At 41.6% G+C, this 19483-nt stretch overlaps 1 protein-coding gene across 2 annotated transcripts in view; it reads left to right on the top strand.

Moving 5' to 3' along the window:
- LOC134342047 (serine/threonine-protein kinase LATS1-like) overlaps positions 1-19483 on the top strand; it is a 34210-nt gene extending 14727 nt beyond the window's left edge. For both annotated transcript variants that reach the window (XM_063039989.1, XM_063039991.1), the window contains exons 5-8: positions 5370-5952; positions 13355-13537; positions 17037-17143; positions 17898-19483. In XM_063039989.1, the coding sequence (XP_062896059.1) occupies positions 5370-5952; positions 13355-13537; positions 17037-17143; positions 17898-18413 (1389 nt within the window). In that variant the 3' untranslated portion in view covers positions 18414-19483. The remainder of the gene's footprint in view (positions 1-5369; positions 5953-13354; positions 13538-17036; positions 17144-17897) is intronic.

The following is a 19483-nucleotide window of genomic DNA, read 5'->3' as shown; positions in this document are numbered from 1 at the left end:
ATTCAGCAATCAGGTAGCATCTTTGGAAAGAGAAACAGTTAGCATTTTAGGCTGAAGCCCCTTTGTAGAACTGGAAAATTGTTAAACGGGAGATTTTAGTGGCAGAGTATGTGGAGATTGGGTGTAAGAGGAAAAGAATGTCTGTGATCTCCCTCACCTTCTCTGCAACTTAGAATTAAATGTTTTGTCTCCTCCAGTTATGACAGAATGCCTTTGACTTTTAGCATCAGCACTTTCCCTTTCCACAAATGCTGCCTGACTTGATGATGCTTTCTAAAATTATGTGTGAAAACTACTTCAGTTATGCCTGCTTCCACAAAAGTCATTGATATGATTTGTACATTTAAAGAAAGTGAACAAATTAATTGGAAGCTAATGAATACTGGAAAATTCTATTCACTGCCTGAAAGGATGGTGGAAGTAAGTTCCTTGATAACTTCACAACAATATATTTGAAAAAAGACAAACTTGTAGGGAAAGGATCGAGGAACAAAGGCCAATAGACATTCTTCTCCCCCCCCCCCACCCCGCATAAGCATGCAAGATTCATTGATAGAGAGTCATTGGCACTACAGCACAGGAATAGACCCTTCAGCCCATCTAGTCCATGCTGAACTATTAACCAGCCTAGTGTCATCGATTTGCACCTGGACATGGCCCTCCATCATCATCATCATCAGGTGCCATGCCCAGTTTGAGCTTTGACTGCCATGGCCCACACACTCCTGTTTCGGGTCAAGTGGATCAATTCATTGGCATTCATTTCCAGTTCTCTGGCTGCTGTCTTCATCATCATTTGTCTTTGCCTTCCACTTGCTTTCTTCCCTTCAATCTTTCCCATAATTACCGTGCATTCTAACTCTTCTTTCCTCATCACATGTCCAATGAAGTTAGGTTGTCTTTTCATGATCTCATGTTATTTCTCTTTTTCTGCTTGCTCTATTCATGACATCCTTGTTAGATATTCGTTTTGTCCATGATATTCTTTGCATCCTCCTCAAAAACCACATCTCCACTGCTTCAATTCGTTTCCTCATGTTACTAGATATTGTCCAACATTCTGAGCCATATAACATAACTGGATAAACGTTTCAGTACTCTGAGGCGGGTTGTCATGCCTAGTTTAATATTGGTCAGTATACTCTTCATTCTCGTAAAGGTGTCTTTTGCCTTTCATACCACCCCCATCCATATACTTGTTCAAACTTCACTTAAATGTTGAAATCGAACCTGCATCCACCATTTCCACTGGCAGCTCATTCCACACTTGCACCATCCTCTGAGTGAAGAAGTTCTCTCTCATGTTCCCTTAAACTTTTCACCTTTCACCTGCAACCCATGACCTTTAGTTTTAGTCTCTCACAGCCTTAGTGGAAATAGCCTGCCTGCATTTACCCTATCGAAATCCTTCATAATTTTATATACCTCTGTTAAATCTCCACTCTTCTCCTACGCTCTAGGGAATTAGTGAAGAGCATAATAATAGGATTGTTTGGCTCTCCGCCTGCTCCACCATTCAATAAGGCAATGATTGATTTTTTTTTAATCTTAGTGCCAATTTCTTGCACCAATATCCCTTGATGTCCTTAAGGTCTAAAATTCTATGAACCTCTTTTTTGAATGACCAGTTATTGAGTTTCCACAATCCTCTTGGATATGAAACTGCAAAGGTTAGTACACCTCTGCTCATCACATTCCTGACTTGGTGATCCCTTTTGATGGCACAGTGACTCCTGGTTCTGTCACATCAGCAACAAGAAGCAAATTTTGCAGCTAACCTGTCAAACCTCATAAAAATAAGTTTTTCTTAGTAATAGTTGTAACTGTTTTAGCGGGCATATACTGTTACTGGGTTCTCCCTTGTCCCATGTGCTATGATATTTTTTCTATTGGGTGGAAGATGCAGATTGACAATTTACCTTTTATTACCAGACAAATTAAACTCAAATGACTGAAAAACTAATTGGAAATCTGTACTTAAATAAACAGTATTTTTCTCAGTTGATGACAATGTCCTAAGGCAATTACAATTTCCATGATTTAGAAACATAGAAAACCTACGGTACAATACAGGCCCTTCGGCCCACAACACTGTGCCAAACATGTACTTACTTTAGAAATTACCTAGGGTTACCCATAGCCATCTATTTTTCTAAGCTCCAATTACCTATCCAGGAGTTTCTTAAAAGACCCTATCATATCCACCTCCACCACCATCGCTGGGAGCCTATTCCATGCACTCACCACTCTCTGTGTTTAAAAAAAAACTTACCCCTGACATCTCTGTACCTCCTTCCAAACACCTTAAAACTGTGCCCTCTCGTATTAGTCATTTCAGCCTCTCATCATCTTATACACCTTTATCAGGTCACCTCTCAACCTCCTTTGCTCCAAGGTGAAAAGGCCAAGTTTACTCAACCTATTCTCATAAGGCATGCTCCCCAATCCAGGGAATATCCTTGTAAACAACACACATCAAAGTTGCTGGTGAACGCAGCAGGCCAAGCAGCATCTGTAGGAAGAGGTGCAGTCGACGTTTCAGGCCGAGACCCTTCGTCCTTGTAAATCTCCTCTGCACCCTTTCTCTAGTTTCCACATCCTTCCTGTAGTGAGGTGACCAGAACTGAGCACAGTACTCCCAAGTGGGTCTGACTAGGGTCCTATCTTGCTGTAACATTACCTCTCGGCTCTTAAACTCAATCCCACGGTTGATGAAGGCCAATGCATCATATGCCTTCTTAACCACGGAGTCAACCTACGCAGCAGCTTTGAGTGTCTTATGGACTCGGACCCCAGGATCCCTCTGATCCTCCACACTGCCAACAGTCTTACCATTAATACTATATTCTGCCATCATATTTGACCTACCAAAATGAACCACCTCACACTTATCTGGGTTGAACTTCATGTGACACTTCTTAGCCCAGTTTTGCATCCTATCAATGTCCCACTGTAACCTCCAACAGTCCGCCATACTATCCACAACACCACCAACCTTTGTGTCATCAGCAAATTTACTAACCCATCCCTCCACTTCCTCATCCAGGACATTTATAAAAATCATGAAGAGAAGGGGTCCCAGAACAGATCCCTGAGGCGCACCACTGGTCACCGACCTCCATGCAGAACATGACCCGTCTACAACCACTCTTTGCCCTCTGCGGGCAAGCCAATTCTGGATCCACAAAGTAAGGCCCCCATGGATCCCATTGCTCCTTACTTTCTCAATAAGCCCTGCATGAGGTACCTTATCAAATGCCTTTCTGAGATCCACATACACTATATCGACTGCTGTACCTTCATCGATGTGTTTAGTCACATCCTCAAAAAATTCAATCAGGCTCGTAAGGCACAACCTGCCTTTGCCAAAGCCATGCTGACTATTCCTAACCATATTATGCCTCTCCAAATGTTCATAAATCCTGCCTCTCAAGATCTCTTCCATCAGCTTACCAACCTCTAAAGTAAGACTCACTGGTCTGTAATTTCCTGGACTATCTCTACTCCCATTCTTGAATAAGGGAACAACATCTGCAACCCTCCAATCCTCCGGAACCTCCTGTCCCCATTGATGATGCAAAAATCATTGCCAGAGGCTCAGCAATCTCCTCCCTCGCTTCCCACAGTAGCCTAGGGTATATCTTGTCCAGTCCCATAGACTTATTCAACTTGATGCTTTCCAAAAGCTCCGGCACATCCTCTTTCTTAATATCTATATGCTCAAGCTTTTCAATCCGCTGTAAGTCATTTCTACAATCGCCAAGATCCTTTTCCATAGTGAATACTGAAGTAAAGTATTCATTAAGTACCTCTGCTATCTCCTCGAGTTCCATAAACACTTTTCCACTGTCACACTTGATTGGGCCTATTCTCTCATGTCTTATTCTCTTTCTTTTCACATACTTGTAGAATGCATTGGGGTTTTCTTTAATCCTGCTCGCCAAGGCCTTCTCATGGCCCCTTCTTGCTCCTAATTTCATTCTAGCTCCTTCCTGCTAGCCTTATAATCTTCTAGATCTCTATAATTACCCAGTTTTTGAACCTTTCGTAAGCTCTTCTTTTCTTCTTGACTAGATTTTCAACAGCCTTTGTACACCATAGTTCCTGTACCCTACCATCCTTTCCCTGTCTCATTGGAACATACCTATGCAGAATGCCACTCAAATATCCCCTGAACATTTACCACATTTCTGCCGTACATTTCCCTGTGAACATCTCTTCCCAATTTCTGCTTCCAAGTTCTTGCCTGATAGCTTCATATTTCCCCTTACTCCAATTAAATGCTTTCCTAACTTGTCTGTTCCTATCCCTCACCAAAGCTATGGTAAAGGAGATAGATTTGTGATCACTATCTCCAAAATGCTCTCCCACTGAGAGATCTGACACCTGACCAAGTTCATTTCCCAATACCAGATCAAGAACAACCTCTCCTCGTGTAGGCTTATCTACATATTGTGTCAGAAAACCTTCCTGAACACCTAACAAACTCCACCCCATTTAAACCCCTTGCTCTAGGGAGATGCCAGTCGATATTTAGGAAATTAAAATGTCCCACCACGACAAACCTGTTATTATTACACCTTTCCAGAATCTGTCTCCCTATCTGCTCCTTGATGCCCCTGTTACTTTTGGGTGGTCTATAAAAAGCACCCTGTAGAGTTATTGACCCCTTCTTGTTTCTAACTACCACCCACAGGGACTCAGTAGACAATCCCTCCACAACTTCCTCCTTTTCTGTAGCCGTGACACTATCTCTGATCAGCAGTGCCACGCCCCCACCTCTTTTGCCTCTTTCCCTGTCCTTTATGAAACATCTGAAGCCTGGCACTCGAAGTAACTATTCCTGCCCCTGAGCCATACAAGTCTCTGTAATGCCCATAACATCATAGCTCCAAGTACTGATGCACGCTCTAAGCTCATCCGCTTTGTTCATGATGCATTAAAGTAGACGCATCTCAAACCAGCAGTCTGAGTGTATCCCTTCTCTATCACCTATCTATCCTCCCTCTTGCACTGTCTCCAAGCTTTCTCTATTTGTGAGCCAACCGCCGCTTCCTCCATCTCTTCAGGTCGGTTGGTTCCCACCCTCCCCCCCTCCCCCAGCAATTCATAAATTGAGAGATGCTGACTGCTTTTAATACTGGAAGAACCTGGCACAGGACCTCAGACCTGGAAAGTTAACGCTTTCTCTTTTCACAAATACCTAACCTACTGGATATTTACAGCATTTTGGTGTTTATTTCAGATCTACAGCTTTTTAAATTACTGTTTTCTGTTCTTGGAATATTCTGTGCAATCAGAGATTTTAACCAGAAGTCTTCAATTTTTTAAAAAATAAATTAGTCTGTCTTTGCTTTACTTACTTGTAGGTTGGATTATCAAAAGATGCCCAAGACCAGATGCGCAAGATGTTGTGCCAGAAAGAGTCCAATTACATTCGCTTAAAAAGGGCAAAGATGGATAAGTCCATGTTTGTGAAGATCAAGACCCTGGGTATAGGTGCATTTGGAGAAGTCTGTCTAGCCCGGAAAGTAGATACCAATGCATTGTATGCCATGAAGACGCTGAGGAAGAAGGATGTGTTGCTGCGTAACCAAGTTGCTCATGTAAAAGCCGAGCGGGATATCTTGGCGGAAGCTGACAACGAGTGGGTGGTTCGCCTCTATTATTCATTCCAAGACCGAGACAACCTTTACTTTGTAATGGACTACATTCCAGGAGGAGATATGATGAGTCTCCTTATAAGAATGGGCATCTTTCCAGAACCTCTAGCACAGTTCTACATTGCTGAACTGACTTGTGCGGTAGAAAGTGTTCACAAAATGGGCTTCATTCACAGGGATATTAAACCAGACAACATCCTGATTGACCGAGATGGCCACATTAAACTCACTGACTTTGGGCTCTGCACGGGTTTCCGATGGACCCACGATTCCAAGTATTATCAAAGTGGTAAGTGATGTTTACTGATGTATAGGGAATTCTGTAATTAGGAGAAAATAATTGTTGCTCTGTTCAATCTGATGTGCAACTGGAAAAAAAACATTGTTTATAGTCTGGGATTTGTTAATATGGGAAGCCTGTTGAAGAAACACGATCCCTTCACCTGTGGAAGGCAATAGAAGGGGGATTACAGAAGGTTAAATTTATCTCAGGTCCTTAAAAGGAATTGATGTCAGATTGAGTCATCTTTTTCCCTTTGTGCACCAAGAATGTAAGTTTTATTCTTGCATCTAGTATTTGAAGGCGAAGGTGGGGCTCCACAGTAGCGTAGTGGCTAGGGTGGACACTATTGCAGCTCAGGACGCTGGAATGTAGCACTGTCTATAAGGAGCTTGTACTTACAGTAACCGTAACCACGTGGGTTTCCTCCCACATGCCAAAGACGTGCTGTTGGTGGGTTAATTGGTCATTGTAACTTGTCCTGTGGTCAGCCTAGTGTTATACAGTTGCTGACTAGCGTGGCTCCTTGGGCTGGAAGGGCCTGTTCCACAATGTATCTATAAATAAATGATCCAGGGCTGTGGAAAAACTGCAGTCTCTAAGAGACATAGAGTAATACAGCATGGATGGAAACAGGCCCTTCAGCCCAACTTATTACATACCATCCAATGCTAGTCTCATTTTTCTACATTTGTTTCTTATCCCTCTATCCATGTACCTGTCCAAATGTCTTTTAAATGTTAATCTCTTCTGGAAAGGCTCTGGCTGTGACTATCCATTTTACTGCCTTTGCAACTTTCTAAATTCACCCCCGCCCCCCCCCCCCCCCGCCGGCGTCAAAACCCTTCCAGTTTTTTTTAGTTTGAGACCATAGCTATAGTCCAATTTGTGCAATTTTTTTTGGACTTTGGTCACAGCCTCATTTCAATGATGCCCATTCCAGTGGAACAGCATGTTTTCTCCCAGTACTGGTGCCAGTGTCAGGTATAATCAAAACGTAGTTTTCCCATACCAACCTCAGAGTCATGCATGCAACACAGAACAAACAGTACTTCGCAGGAACAAGTTCTGCGGATCAGGGTGTCTGTGCTGATCACATCAGCCAATCTTTTGTTTATGATTGCTGTTACAAAGAGCTTGCACTGGCTTACTGCAGCACAAACCAGGCCATTCAGTCCACCTAGTTCATGCTGAAATATTATTCTGCCTCGTCCCATGGACCTGCACTTGGACCTTAACTCTCCATACCCCTCCCAATCATATACTTATCAAAGTTTCTGTCAAGTATTGAAATCAAGCCCACATCCGCTGGAAGCGCATTTCACACTCTCACCACCCTCTGAGCAAAGAGGTAACCCTCAGGTTTCCCTTAAATATTTCATCATTCACCCTTAACCTATGATCTTTAGTTCTAGTCTCAACCAACCTCTGGAAAAAGCCTGCTGCATTCTTACTGGGCAAACAGATTGCTTCCTTGTATTGTGAGGTTCACTTGGTACTGCTTTCTCAGTCCTGTCAGTTCACTTTAGATAGTAAGACACAGGAGCCGAAGTAGGCTATTCGGCCCATCGAGTCTGCACCGCCATCCTATCAATGGCAATGAATTGCACAGATACTCCACCCTCTGACTAAAGAGATTCCTCCTCATCTCTATTCTAAAGGGGCATCCTTGGATCTGAGGCAGTGCACTCGGTCCTAGACTCCCCCACTATAGGAAACATCCTCTCCACATCCACTCTCTGTGGGTTTCAACGAGATCTCCCCCAGCCTTCCTCACTGTTTTCCTAAACTCCAATAAGTACAGGGCCTGAGACATCAAATACTCCTCATATGTTAACCCTTTAATCCCCAGAATCATTCATGTGAATCTCCTTTGGACTCCCTCCTTTGCCTGTGCATCATTCCTTGGATAAGGGGCTTAAAACTACTCACATTTTCCATTTGTCTTCTCTTCACTGATTTCACAGTTGCTCGTTATTTTTGAAGCACATAAAGTCACTTCAACTTAAATTATATTTTAAAACCTCTGAGTTCACAAGACTGGATCATTCTGAGCATTGTGTTTTTGGGTGTGGGGTAAGACTGCCTGTCCATTATAATTGAAGAGTAATGCTTCAGTTCATTGTAATTAGTGGTAATCATGGTCAGTCCATGATAATCAATGGGAACTCTCCCTCAGTCTGTTGTTAGCAGTGGATATCTCTGTTCGGTCAATTGCAAGTAACTTGCTCCACACCTCTGTACAGTGTGATTGGTGAATCAAGCAGTTACGCCCCAGAATATGATGATAATGGGTAATGCCTGTGAAATTGAAATAATGGGCAGTGCTTTGGTGGCACTTATGCCTGAACTAGTACCAGAATCTTTCTCGGCACTTCTCGAATATACATAGAGTTTATAATGTTACTGGAAGTTTCATAGGAATGATTTTAGAAATGCTTTCTATTTGTAATTTCTGCTTTCTCCCCTCCTCTTTTGCCTTTGATCATGTGCCCCAGTTCCTCCACTTTCAAGTTTATCTTCTTTCTTAATCCATGCCTTTCACTCTTCTCTACTCTTTCACTTAGAATATTGTGCGTTATTTTAAATTGTGGGATACAGCAAAGTAACAGGCCATTCTGGCCCAATGGGCCAGCACTGCCTAGTTGTACTCAGTTGACAATTAACCTCCTAACCTGTACATCTTTGGAAAGTGTGAAGAAACCAGAGCACCCAGAGGAAACCTGTGTGGTCAAGGGGGGAGCATACAAGCTCCAGCAGCGGGAATTGAACCCAGGTCACTGGTGCTATAATGGTGCTACACTGACCACTGTGCTACCGTGCCGTGTAAATCTGGTCACCTACAATGGGAAAGAAGTGATTGCACTGTAGAGAGTGCAGAGAAGGCAGACCAGAATATTGCTTGGCATGGACTGTTCCGTTATGGAGAGACACTGGTTAGGCTGGGTTTGTTTCCTTTGAAGCAGAGAGGGCTGGAAGGTGTACATGATATAGGGGCACAAAATAATGAGAAGCATTTGAGCCTCATCGTGGCAGGCAGGAACATGAGGGGTAATTTCTCTCTTCATTTTACCTCTCTATCTGCCACTGCTCGTCTTCTCCTCCTCTGCTGCTGTGAAGTTGTGCAGAGACTGAAGTGTAAGGCTGCTGTGGTATGGAACCTTTAGTTGTACAGTGTACCTATGGAGCTAATTGCAAAATCCTTGTTATTTAATGCAGAGGTTTATCAGGTTCCAAAAGGAGACTTTTATTTGTCAGGAACAAGTTAGAACATGAAACAGGCACTTTAGCCACTACGTTGTGCTGAAACAGTTAAAATAGTAATCAAACAGACAACTAAAATTCATGTGCCTATCTAAATGTCTCTTGAAAGTCCCTAATGTATCCACCACCACCCCAGGCAGCCTATTCCAGGTACCCACCACTCTGTGTTTTTAATAAAACTTGCCCCTCCCTCACATCTCCTTTAAACTTAACCCCTATCATCTTAATACATGCCCTCTGATATCAAACATTTCAACCCTGGGAAAAAGATACTGTCTAGAAAATCTATCAGATCTCTTAGTTCAAATCATTTTTGCTGAAATTATGCTGCAAATGTGGCTCTTCCTACCTCTCCATCTTAATCAGAACAACCAACCAAAGCAGAAGAACCTCAGTCAGAGCAACATCAGAACAGGCTTCCCTACAAATACATCACAACTGCATGTTTCAGCTACTGTTGGAAACAAGTTCATATTGAGCGAGAGAAGAGCACTTTTCCTGTTCAGGATGTTTTATTCTGTGCTGTGTCTTCAAGGTCATTGTGTGTATGCTACTGTGCAGTTCCATGCAGTGGTCAACTTGTGCAATATACTTCTGAATATAAGACCCTGTGGAGTCATACACCTTCTGACCTGTCCATGATCTAGAGCACCGCTTCTAAATGGTTATCTTCATGTGTTCTTTTGCTATTCAAAGAATCATTAAACAGAGCTGAGGAGGCAAGCTGCTTTCTTGCTGTTTCAGCTTTGGTTTGTGCAAAGCTAGCCTGATGGGTTCCTTTTAAGCAGCCCCAACAGGGAAACATGGTATGGTTTTACCTTGATGGTCACATTACATTTTAAGTTAGTCAACAGCACGCCCATTGTGACTTATAAAGACTTGGGACTGACTGGAGTTTAAAAGAATGAGGGGCGATCTTGTGGAAACTTATCAAGTACTGAAAGGCTTAGTTGGAATGGGGATGTTTATAGTGGACCAGAGGGCACAGCTTCAGAATACAAGGATGTCCCCTTTGAACATAGATGAGGAGGAGTTTCTTTAGCCAGAGGGTGGCAAATCTGTGGAATTCAGTGCCACAAAACAGCTGTGGAGGCCAAGTCACTGAATATATTTAAAGTGGGGGTTAATAACTTCTTGATTAATCAGGGCATCAAAGATTATGATGAGAATCAGGAGCTAAAGAAGGATAATAAATCAGCCATGTTAGAATGGCAGAGCAGACTCGATGGGCTGGATGGCCTAATTATGCTCCTATATCTAAGGTCATATGGAAATCGATCAACAAGTTTCCAAATGAGGTTTCATATTGGACAGCATAAAATCTTATCAATGTGCTGTACTAGAGGTATGATGTTTAACTAGTGTTATGCATGCAAATGGATTATATTAAGTAGAATTTTTGTTTGTGTGTGTATGTATATGAACATATGTTCTAGAGTTGATTAGAATTAGGCACAAAGGTCTCTGGCAAAGAGAGGGAGGCAGTCTTAACAAAGGTGTGGTTTGAATATCTGTTCAGAATTGAATACAATCACTGTTTGGATTGGACTAGAAAAAGAACGGTGAGCAGAGAAAATAATACGGAATGAGGCCTTTGATTTGACATTGACTACTTTTGTTATATTATGTGACTTCTGGCTAACATTGGCTGCAATCTGGAAAGTTAGTCCTTTCTTTCCAGTTTTTTCTCTCTGCTATGAGTTATTAAGTCTGCAAGCAGACAAAAATCATGTTCTTGCTGTCAGATGTCTGAAGAGCAATGAGTGAAATCCAGGTGTCCATCATATAAATGAGGTTGTAAATACATTATCTGTTCCAACTTTAAAGCAGCCACAGTAAAATGCAAACACAAGAAATTTTGCAGATGCTGGTAATTCAAAGCAACACATGCAAAATGCTGGAAGAACTCAGCAGGTCAGGCAGCATTTATGGAAATGAGTAAGCAAGCAGTCGACCTATCGGCCCAAGACTTTTATTCAGGTCTGGAAAGGCAGGGGGAAGACACCAGAATAAAAAGTGGAGGGTGGGGAAGAAGGCTAGCTGGAAGGTGGTAGGTGAAGCTAGATAGACGGGAAAGGTAAAGGGCTAGAGATGAGGGAATCTCATGAGAGGAGATGGACCCTAGGAGAAAGAGAAGGAGGAGAGGCACCAGGAGAAGGTGATAGACAGGTGAGAAGAGGTAAGAAGCCAGAACAGGGAATAGGAGAGGGGAGGTGGAGGGGAAAATGTTTTTACCAGCTGGAGAAATTGATATTCATGCCATCAGGTTGGAGACTATCCACACAAGAGTGGCCTTATGGGACAAGTGTAGGCCATGGACTGACATGTTGGACAGCAAAATGTGTTGTACTAGAGTGAAAAACTTCACAGGAAGTTCAGTGTTTTCTAAAGTATAGAATTCACCTTCAGGTGTGGTGTAATAGAATGGATGGGCACAAAAGTATTGAATGGCCTATTTCTGCTACTATGTCAAAGTTTCAAAGTCCATTTATTATCAAAGTATGTATAGAATGTACAACCCTGAGAGCGGTCTTCGTGCTGGCAGCAACGAAACAAAGAAACATCATAGAACCCGCTTAAAGAAAGACCCCACACCAGAAAGACCATCTAACACCCAACGCCATGGAATGCGTTCAGCACTGAAGACATTAAACATCAAACCACAGAGTCCCCCGAAAATGAGTCCACAGACACCAATGCTGAGGCGATTGAAGCTTGCAGTGTGGGACCCAAGACTCCTGCAACTTCTGCCACCAGCGGTGAGAGGGAGGCCAATCAAACATCCAGTCATTTTCCGCTCTCGTCCTCAGCAATTTTAATCTTGCATAGCACTTTAATCGGTGAGGAATGATGGAGCCGACAATTGGTTTGCGTTCTGCTATTAGGAATCGATGGCCACCCCTGCACATTCCACTCTCAATTTCGCCAAATCCCCCAGGAGACCACAAAAGCGCCAGATCGTCTCTTTAACATGGAAATTACAAGCTGCAATGGATCGCAGTTCTGGAGGAGTGGTATATTCAACAGAATAAGAGCTCCTAGTAGTTTGTGAGCTGATTGCAGGATGTCGCCATTGGTCACTGGCACTATATCACCTTTTCTGTTTATGGTCTTCTGTCTCATACTTGCCTGCTTACTGGTTATGACAAAAATTATCAAGCCTCAGGGACGACTAAACATTTTTGTTCCATTTGATTCCTGTTTTTTGATAGGGGACATAGCTCAACATATTGGAACATCTTCAGTCTTTTGTGGGATTAGTCAGAGAACACTTACTCTTTCTGCATCTCCAGAAATCTTTTGCTGTCCTCTATAGATTTCTCTGGGAAAGCTTTGTACAGATGAACTTGAAATGCAGTCAACAATTGCAGGGGTTCAGCCTTTGATGAACTTGTCCTCTGTGCTTCAGCTACAGCACATTTTCAGTCATCAGAGCCAGGAGAAGATGATTGTGTGCTCATTGTTAATTGTGAAGAGCTCTGTTTCCAGATCAAAGATGGGTGCTTAGTAATCAAGTTACTTCAACAGTTCCCACTTGCCCCATGGTTGAATGTCTTAGATGAGCCACCTCCCTGTAAATGTTGGATTGGCCTCCTCTACTGCCATGATGAGGCCACACTGAGGTCAGAGGAGCAATACCTCATATTCTGTCTGGGTAGCTTCCAACCTGGTGGCATAAACATCGATTTCCCTAACTTCCAGTAGTTTCCCCCTCACTCTTCTTTTTCCATTCCCCTCTCACCCCTTCTCACCATCTCATCTGATGCCCCTTCTCCTTCCCTTGCTTCCATAGTCACTGTCCTCTCCTACCAGGTTCCTTTTTCTTCAGCCCTTTACCTCTTCTTATCATCTTTGAGTTCTTACTTCAAAACCCTTCACCTGGTGTCACAAGCTAGCTTCTACTCCTCCCCCTACCTTGTTCTGGCTTCTTCCCCTTCATTTCCAGTCCTGATGAAACATCAATTGTATATTCCCCTTCTTGGCTTACCTGACTTGCTGAGTTCCGCCAGCATTTTGTGTATGTAGTCAAGATTTCCAACATCTGCAGAAGCTTTATGTTTCTAGTACCTGAATTTGTTCAGATAAATCATCTGTTACTGTCTTCATAAATCTTCTGATTGTTAATGGGTTTTCTTAATGCACCCAGGTGACCATCCTCGGCAAGACAGCATGGATTTCAGTAGTGAATGGGGTGATCCCAAGAGCTGTAAGTGTGCAGAGAGACTAAAACCACTAGAGCGAAGAGCTGCTCGGCAACATCAGCGCTGCTTGGCACATTCCCTAGTGGGCACACCCAATTACATTGCACCAGAAGTCTTGCTCCGTACAGGTAAAGTTAATAAGTTCCCTTGAAGAACATTTCAGTTCCATTCAGGAAATGGAAATGATTCTTTCCCTTACTGTTGTAGCCAGTATGTTGTCTGCTGCTGAATTAATGATGATACTGCTGGCCACATTATAACTTGTTTTTTGACCCATCATTACCTTTTGAGTTTGCTGACCTCCATTAGTTCCCAAGCAAGCATGGCTTGAGTTTTGAAAAAGCAATTTGACATCCATCACAATTTTTTCAGGTCTTTAAACTCTTTTAATTCTGGCATCCTGTACATCCCCAATTTCCATTGCTTCACCGTTTGTTGCCTTTACCTGCCTGACCCATAACCTGCAGAGTTCCCACCCTGTCGCAGGAAAGCCGCATCCATCATCAAGGACCCCCCACCATCCAGGTCATGCTCACTTCTTGCTGTTCCCATCAGGAAGGAGATACAAGAGTCTCAGGTCCCTCACTACCAGGTTCAGGAACAGTTATTTCACTTCAACCATCGGGTTCTTGAACATGAGGAGATAACTTCACTCAACCCAACACTGAACTGATTCCACAACCTCCAGACTCACTTTCAAGGACTCTACAACTCATGTTCTCAATATTTATTGCTTATTTATTTACTATTTTTTTTCTCATTGTATTCGCAGTTTGTCTTTTGCACACTGGTTCATCTGTCTTTATTGTGTACAGTTTTTCATTGATTTTATTGTGTTTCTTTGTATTTACTGAGAATGTGCACAAGAAAATGAAGCTCAGTACAGTAGTATATGGTGATATATATGTACTTTGATAATAAACTTACCTTGGCTGTACCCTTCTCCCTCTTCTCTTAAAATACCTCAAGATTTTGACAAAATGTTCAGTCAGATCGCAATGGATTCTTATGTTGCTCTACAACAAAGAAATGTACAGCACATTACCGGCCCTTCAGCCCACAATGTTATGCCGACCATGTAACCTACTCTAGAAACTGCCTAGAATTACCCTACCACAGAGCCCCTATTTTTCTAAGCTCTATGTACCTATCTAAGAGTCTCTTAAAAGACCCTATTGTATCTGCCTCCACCATCGTCGCCGGCAGTGCATTCCATATACCCACCACTCTCCGTGTGAAAAACTTACCCCAACCTCCCCTCTGTACCTACTTCCAAGCACTTTAAAACTATGCCCCCTTGTGTTAGCCATTTCAGCCCAGGGAAAAAAAGCCTCTGGCTATCCACACAATCAATGCCTTTCCATCTTATACACCTCTATCAAGTCACCTCTCATCCTCTGTCACTCCAAGGAAAAAAAGCCAAGCTCACTCAACCTATTCACATAAGGCACACTCTCCAAGCCAGGCAACGTCCTTGTAAATTCCCTCTGCACTCTTTCTATAGTATCCACATCCTTCCTGTAGTGAGGTGACCACAAATGAACGCAGTGCTCCGAGTGGGGTCTGACCAGGGTCTTACATAGTTGTAACATTACCTCACAGCTCTTGAACTCAATCCCATGGTTGATGAATGCCAACACACCATACACATTCTTAACATTCTCAACTTGCACGGCAGCTTTGAGTGTCCTATGGACAAGGACCCCAAGATCTCGCTGATCCTCCACACTGTCAAGAGTCTTAGCATTAATACTATATTCTTTCTTCACATTTGACCTACAATGCTCTGTGTAATGCATTGCTTTAAAAGCAATTCGTTGATGCTAAATTAACAAAATATTAATTTTGCTTACGTACAATATCATTCCATATTCCATTTTATTCACTCTTCTGAAATACATACAATTTTGGATAAACTTCTCCTTTTTCAACATCTTCCAGAATTTGCAGCAAGTCTTCTATTTTGTTTTAAATTGTTTCATTTCAGTTTTAAGTTGTTTCATGTAAAAGCACTTGAAATTCTGAAAATAGTTTCTTATGTTCTTCTAACGACTATTTGTTCTGTTCTTGTCTCCAATCCCCCTGAAGTAGCAAAAAGCTTGCAGCCTATAAATCCAAAAATTTATTCTATCTGTGCCTGTTGCAAATTGAAGTAATGGACTAGTTACAGAATTTTCAACCTTTGTTTATTCACAACTCAGTACGAAGGCTAAGACATCTAGAATAAAGGATTAAAACTTAAAATTAGAGCTGGTCCTTTAAGATGTAATGTTAAGCATCAGAAGGATTGTGGAAATGCCATATTTATTCAACCCCACCCTTTTTTAACTTGCCTATCTTATGCCCTTGAGTTTATCTAGCCTCCTCTAAATGCATCTATCCTATTCTCTTCAATCCCTCCATGTTAGCAATTTTCCTCTTTCTCTCAATACTTAAGTTTCTTCTCAGTTTTGTTAGATTTTTGAAGGATGATTTTACAATTAGTGTATAAGCTTTTAATAGAATTAATTCTACAAATCTTTTACTCCCCCTTAAACTCTTCTTAATCATAACTGCTCTATTAGGTCATTAATTAGTATTTTTTCTAAGGAGTTTATGGTGTTTAATCCCATCTGGTTGCTGTAACATTTTTAATTCTAATATCACCTTTGTTGTCTTTATTTAGAATACCCGGCAGCTAGAAAACTTGGAAAATTTATTCAAGTTGGGTTCAATTGTAGCTTTTAGGAGATTTGATGCAAGTTATGTAGGCAACCATAATCTAGTTAGCCAGCTGGTTGTGCAGTGGTATCTGCACCAGACTTTGAGGCAAGTGTTCCTGGGTCTGAACCCGGCTGGCTCTTCCACGCTTTCCATCCGTGCTGGGTTGAACGTCAAGCTAGCAACGCAGCCTCAAACAAAACAGACAAAGCCAATAAAGGAAGGAAAGGTTGCTGCCCAATGTGCCACAAGACGCAGAAAGGAACAACATAATCTAATTAAATGTCCAAATAGATTTGTAAAACTGAATGGCTCACTCTCTTTTATTCTCCTGAAGATTAAGATTGCAAGTTTAATTTAAAAAAAGAGCCTCTCTGCGTAATACAAGGTATTGCATTATGAGGGTGGGATCAGGGTTACATTTCTAGAAAAAAGACTATCGTAATTTTCCCTAACACAAACCACAAGTCAAGAAACAACACTTCAAAAGAAATTTACTTTTTACCCACATCAGTTCAGTTGGCTCAAATGGCTGTAACATGAAGGTTGCCTATACAAAGTGTAGGACAAACCAATTCCATCCCAAAATAGTATGGCCGGCCAATAACAAATCCTGGTTATACTAGTGGATAGTACAAGCCCTAAGAACATAACTTGGCTCTAAGAATAGCTAGACACCAAATAACCCATCACGGTCTCAAGTATGACTTGTGTAGATCATAGTATTATTTAGGTTTTCATTACTGACCCATAAAATCTGGTTTTGTTATTCAGGTCAAGAACACCTTGCCACAGGTGCTCTTGACCTGAAATACAAAACTGGATTTTATGGATCAGTAATGAAAACCTCAATAACAAGTATTGAATACTAGAATATTTTTCCATTAACCTGTAATTAAGATGTGGAAATTAATTTCTATCTTGCAGGTTACACTCAGTTGTGTGATTGGTGGAGTGTGGGTGTCATTCTTTATGAAATGTTGGTGGGACAACCTCCTTTCTTGGCACAAACTCCATTGGAAACGCAGATTAAGGTAATAAATATATTGCGTATTATACTTAATGTGCATCGTGCTGCTGCTTTTAATACATGGGACCTCTTTTAGACTACTTGGAGTTCAGTTACAGCATTTAAACAGAGAAAGGATGGCAATAAAGTAGAACCAGGTACAGAATGGAACAAAATTAGTTATTTGTTCTCCAGGATACCTATTATCACTGCAGAGATGCCAAAATGGGAGGCCAATCAATTGACTGAAAGGACCAGCCATTATTTAAAAGCCTTTTTTTTCCCCATGAACACGAGATTCTGCAGATGCTGGAATTCTAGAGTAACACACACAAAATGCTGAAAGAGCTCAGCAGGTCAGGTGGTATCTATGGAAAGGAATAGAGTTGATATTTCGGGCTGAGACTCTTCAATGGGACTGGAAAGGAAGGGGGAAGAAGCCAGAATAAGATGGTGTGGGGGGAGGGGGAGAGTACAAACTAGGAGGTGATAGGTGAAGACAAGTGAGGGGGATGGGATGGCAGGTGGATGAGGGAGGGGTGAAGTCAGAAGCTGGGTGATAGATGGAAAAGGTAAAGGGCTAAAGAAAGAATTTGATAAAGAAAAGATGGGGGGGGGCACCAGAGTGAGGCGATGGGCAGATGAGAAGGGTAAGAAGGGGCCCAGAATGGAAAAAGGGAGAGGGGAGAGAAATTACTGGAAGTTAAAGAAATCAATATTCGTGGGCTCCTGTGGTTCTACACCAGTCTTATGGCTTTAATTATTGTTTATTATCACAGGTCATAAACTGGCAGACAACACTTCACATCCCACCCCAAGCTAAACTTAGCCCTGAAGCATCTGATTTTATTATCAAGCTTTGTCGAGGCCCTGAAGATAGGCTCGGAATGAATGGCACAGATGAAATAAAAGCCCATCCATTTTTCAGGCAGATTGATTTCTCCAGTGACATCCGGCATCAGTCAGCTCCATACATTCCCAAGATAACTCACCCAACAGATACGTCCAATTTTGATCCTGTGGATCCTGACAAATTGTGGAGTGATGATAATGATGGAGAGAATGTTAATGATACACTTAATGGCTGGTATCAGAATGGGAAGCATCCAGAACATGCTTTCTATGAGTTTACATTCCGTAGATTTTTTGATGATAATGGCTACCCTTATAGCTACCCTAAACCACTGCAGTGCGATTATCATAGTCTGGAAGCACCCGGACACCAGACAGAAAGTAACGAAGAAAACGTTGTTTCGGGAAAAGGGAGCCAGAATCGAGAACTGGTCTATGTATGAATGAAAGTCTTATTTTTTTTTAAGGAAACCCCCCTTTGTTGTTTAATTCCCAGTGATGGATTTTAGCTTTTACTTGATGTTTTCATGTTCTGGTTCTCAAGAACTTACAGAAAAATATATTTTGTAAGTATTAATTTATTTGAATGTTGTAATTTGAATTCTTCAGTTAAGTGTGAATAGAATGTTGACTTTAGTACCTAACACTAAAATTAAGAATCAATTGGATCATGTGATCAGTCGCCTATCAGTAATACTAGCCTTGTACATGACCAGTGCACAGTCTATATCAATACCTTAAGTGCTCCCTTCTTGGACAGTTTCACAGAAGTGAAGTGCACAGTAGATACCTGTATGTTTTTCATCAAAAGAGGTATTATTTTCCAAGGCTGTACTCCCAATACAGAACTTTGCTGGAAGAGTATGGTTAAAGACTAATAGCCTGTTGGCTTCCTGCATATCCAGCAGTAAGGCTGTATACTGAGACTGGGCAGAGATGCACCAAGATACAAGGTTAAATCTGTGATCCATGTTTTCTGTCTACTCAGCTGACATACTGTTTCTAGATTTAGGACTTTTAACACTATAAAGTACAATCTGTGCCCACACTGCAGCTGCAGAGGGCTGTAACACTATACAGTCTATTCTATTCTCACATGGGGAAATGATAGATTTTTAACACTATGTGCCTATTCTGTACCCTGCTGAGGATGGGGAGATAGCTGTAACACTATTGTGGGCCTATGCTTCTTTCCATTTGTCCCTATTAGGGATGGATCTATGCTAAATGACCCATTATCTTTCTGAAGCCTAGGAAATGGTCTTTAATGGTGTGCCTTAAAACATCCTGCTTAGCTTTGACCAAATATGAAGAAATCATTTTGGTGTAATTTACATGAAAATAATTCTCTTTTAGAAGCATATAGATTGCAGGTTATTAGCTTTCTATTTTTTCTAATTTATGCATTGAATTTATTTATAAATTATACATGTTGTATAAACATTTAATTTGACAGTAAATACTTTCATTGTCTCATTTTATTTTCAATGACATTAAATCTAAGAATTTTCAA

This window comes from Mobula hypostoma, chromosome 2 (genome assembly GCF_963921235.1).
Source record: "Mobula hypostoma chromosome 2, sMobHyp1.1, whole genome shotgun sequence".
Classification (NCBI taxonomy): Eukaryota; Metazoa; Chordata; class Chondrichthyes; order Myliobatiformes; family Myliobatidae; genus Mobula; species Mobula hypostoma.
This window is presented reverse-complemented; position numbering and strand designations above follow the sequence as displayed.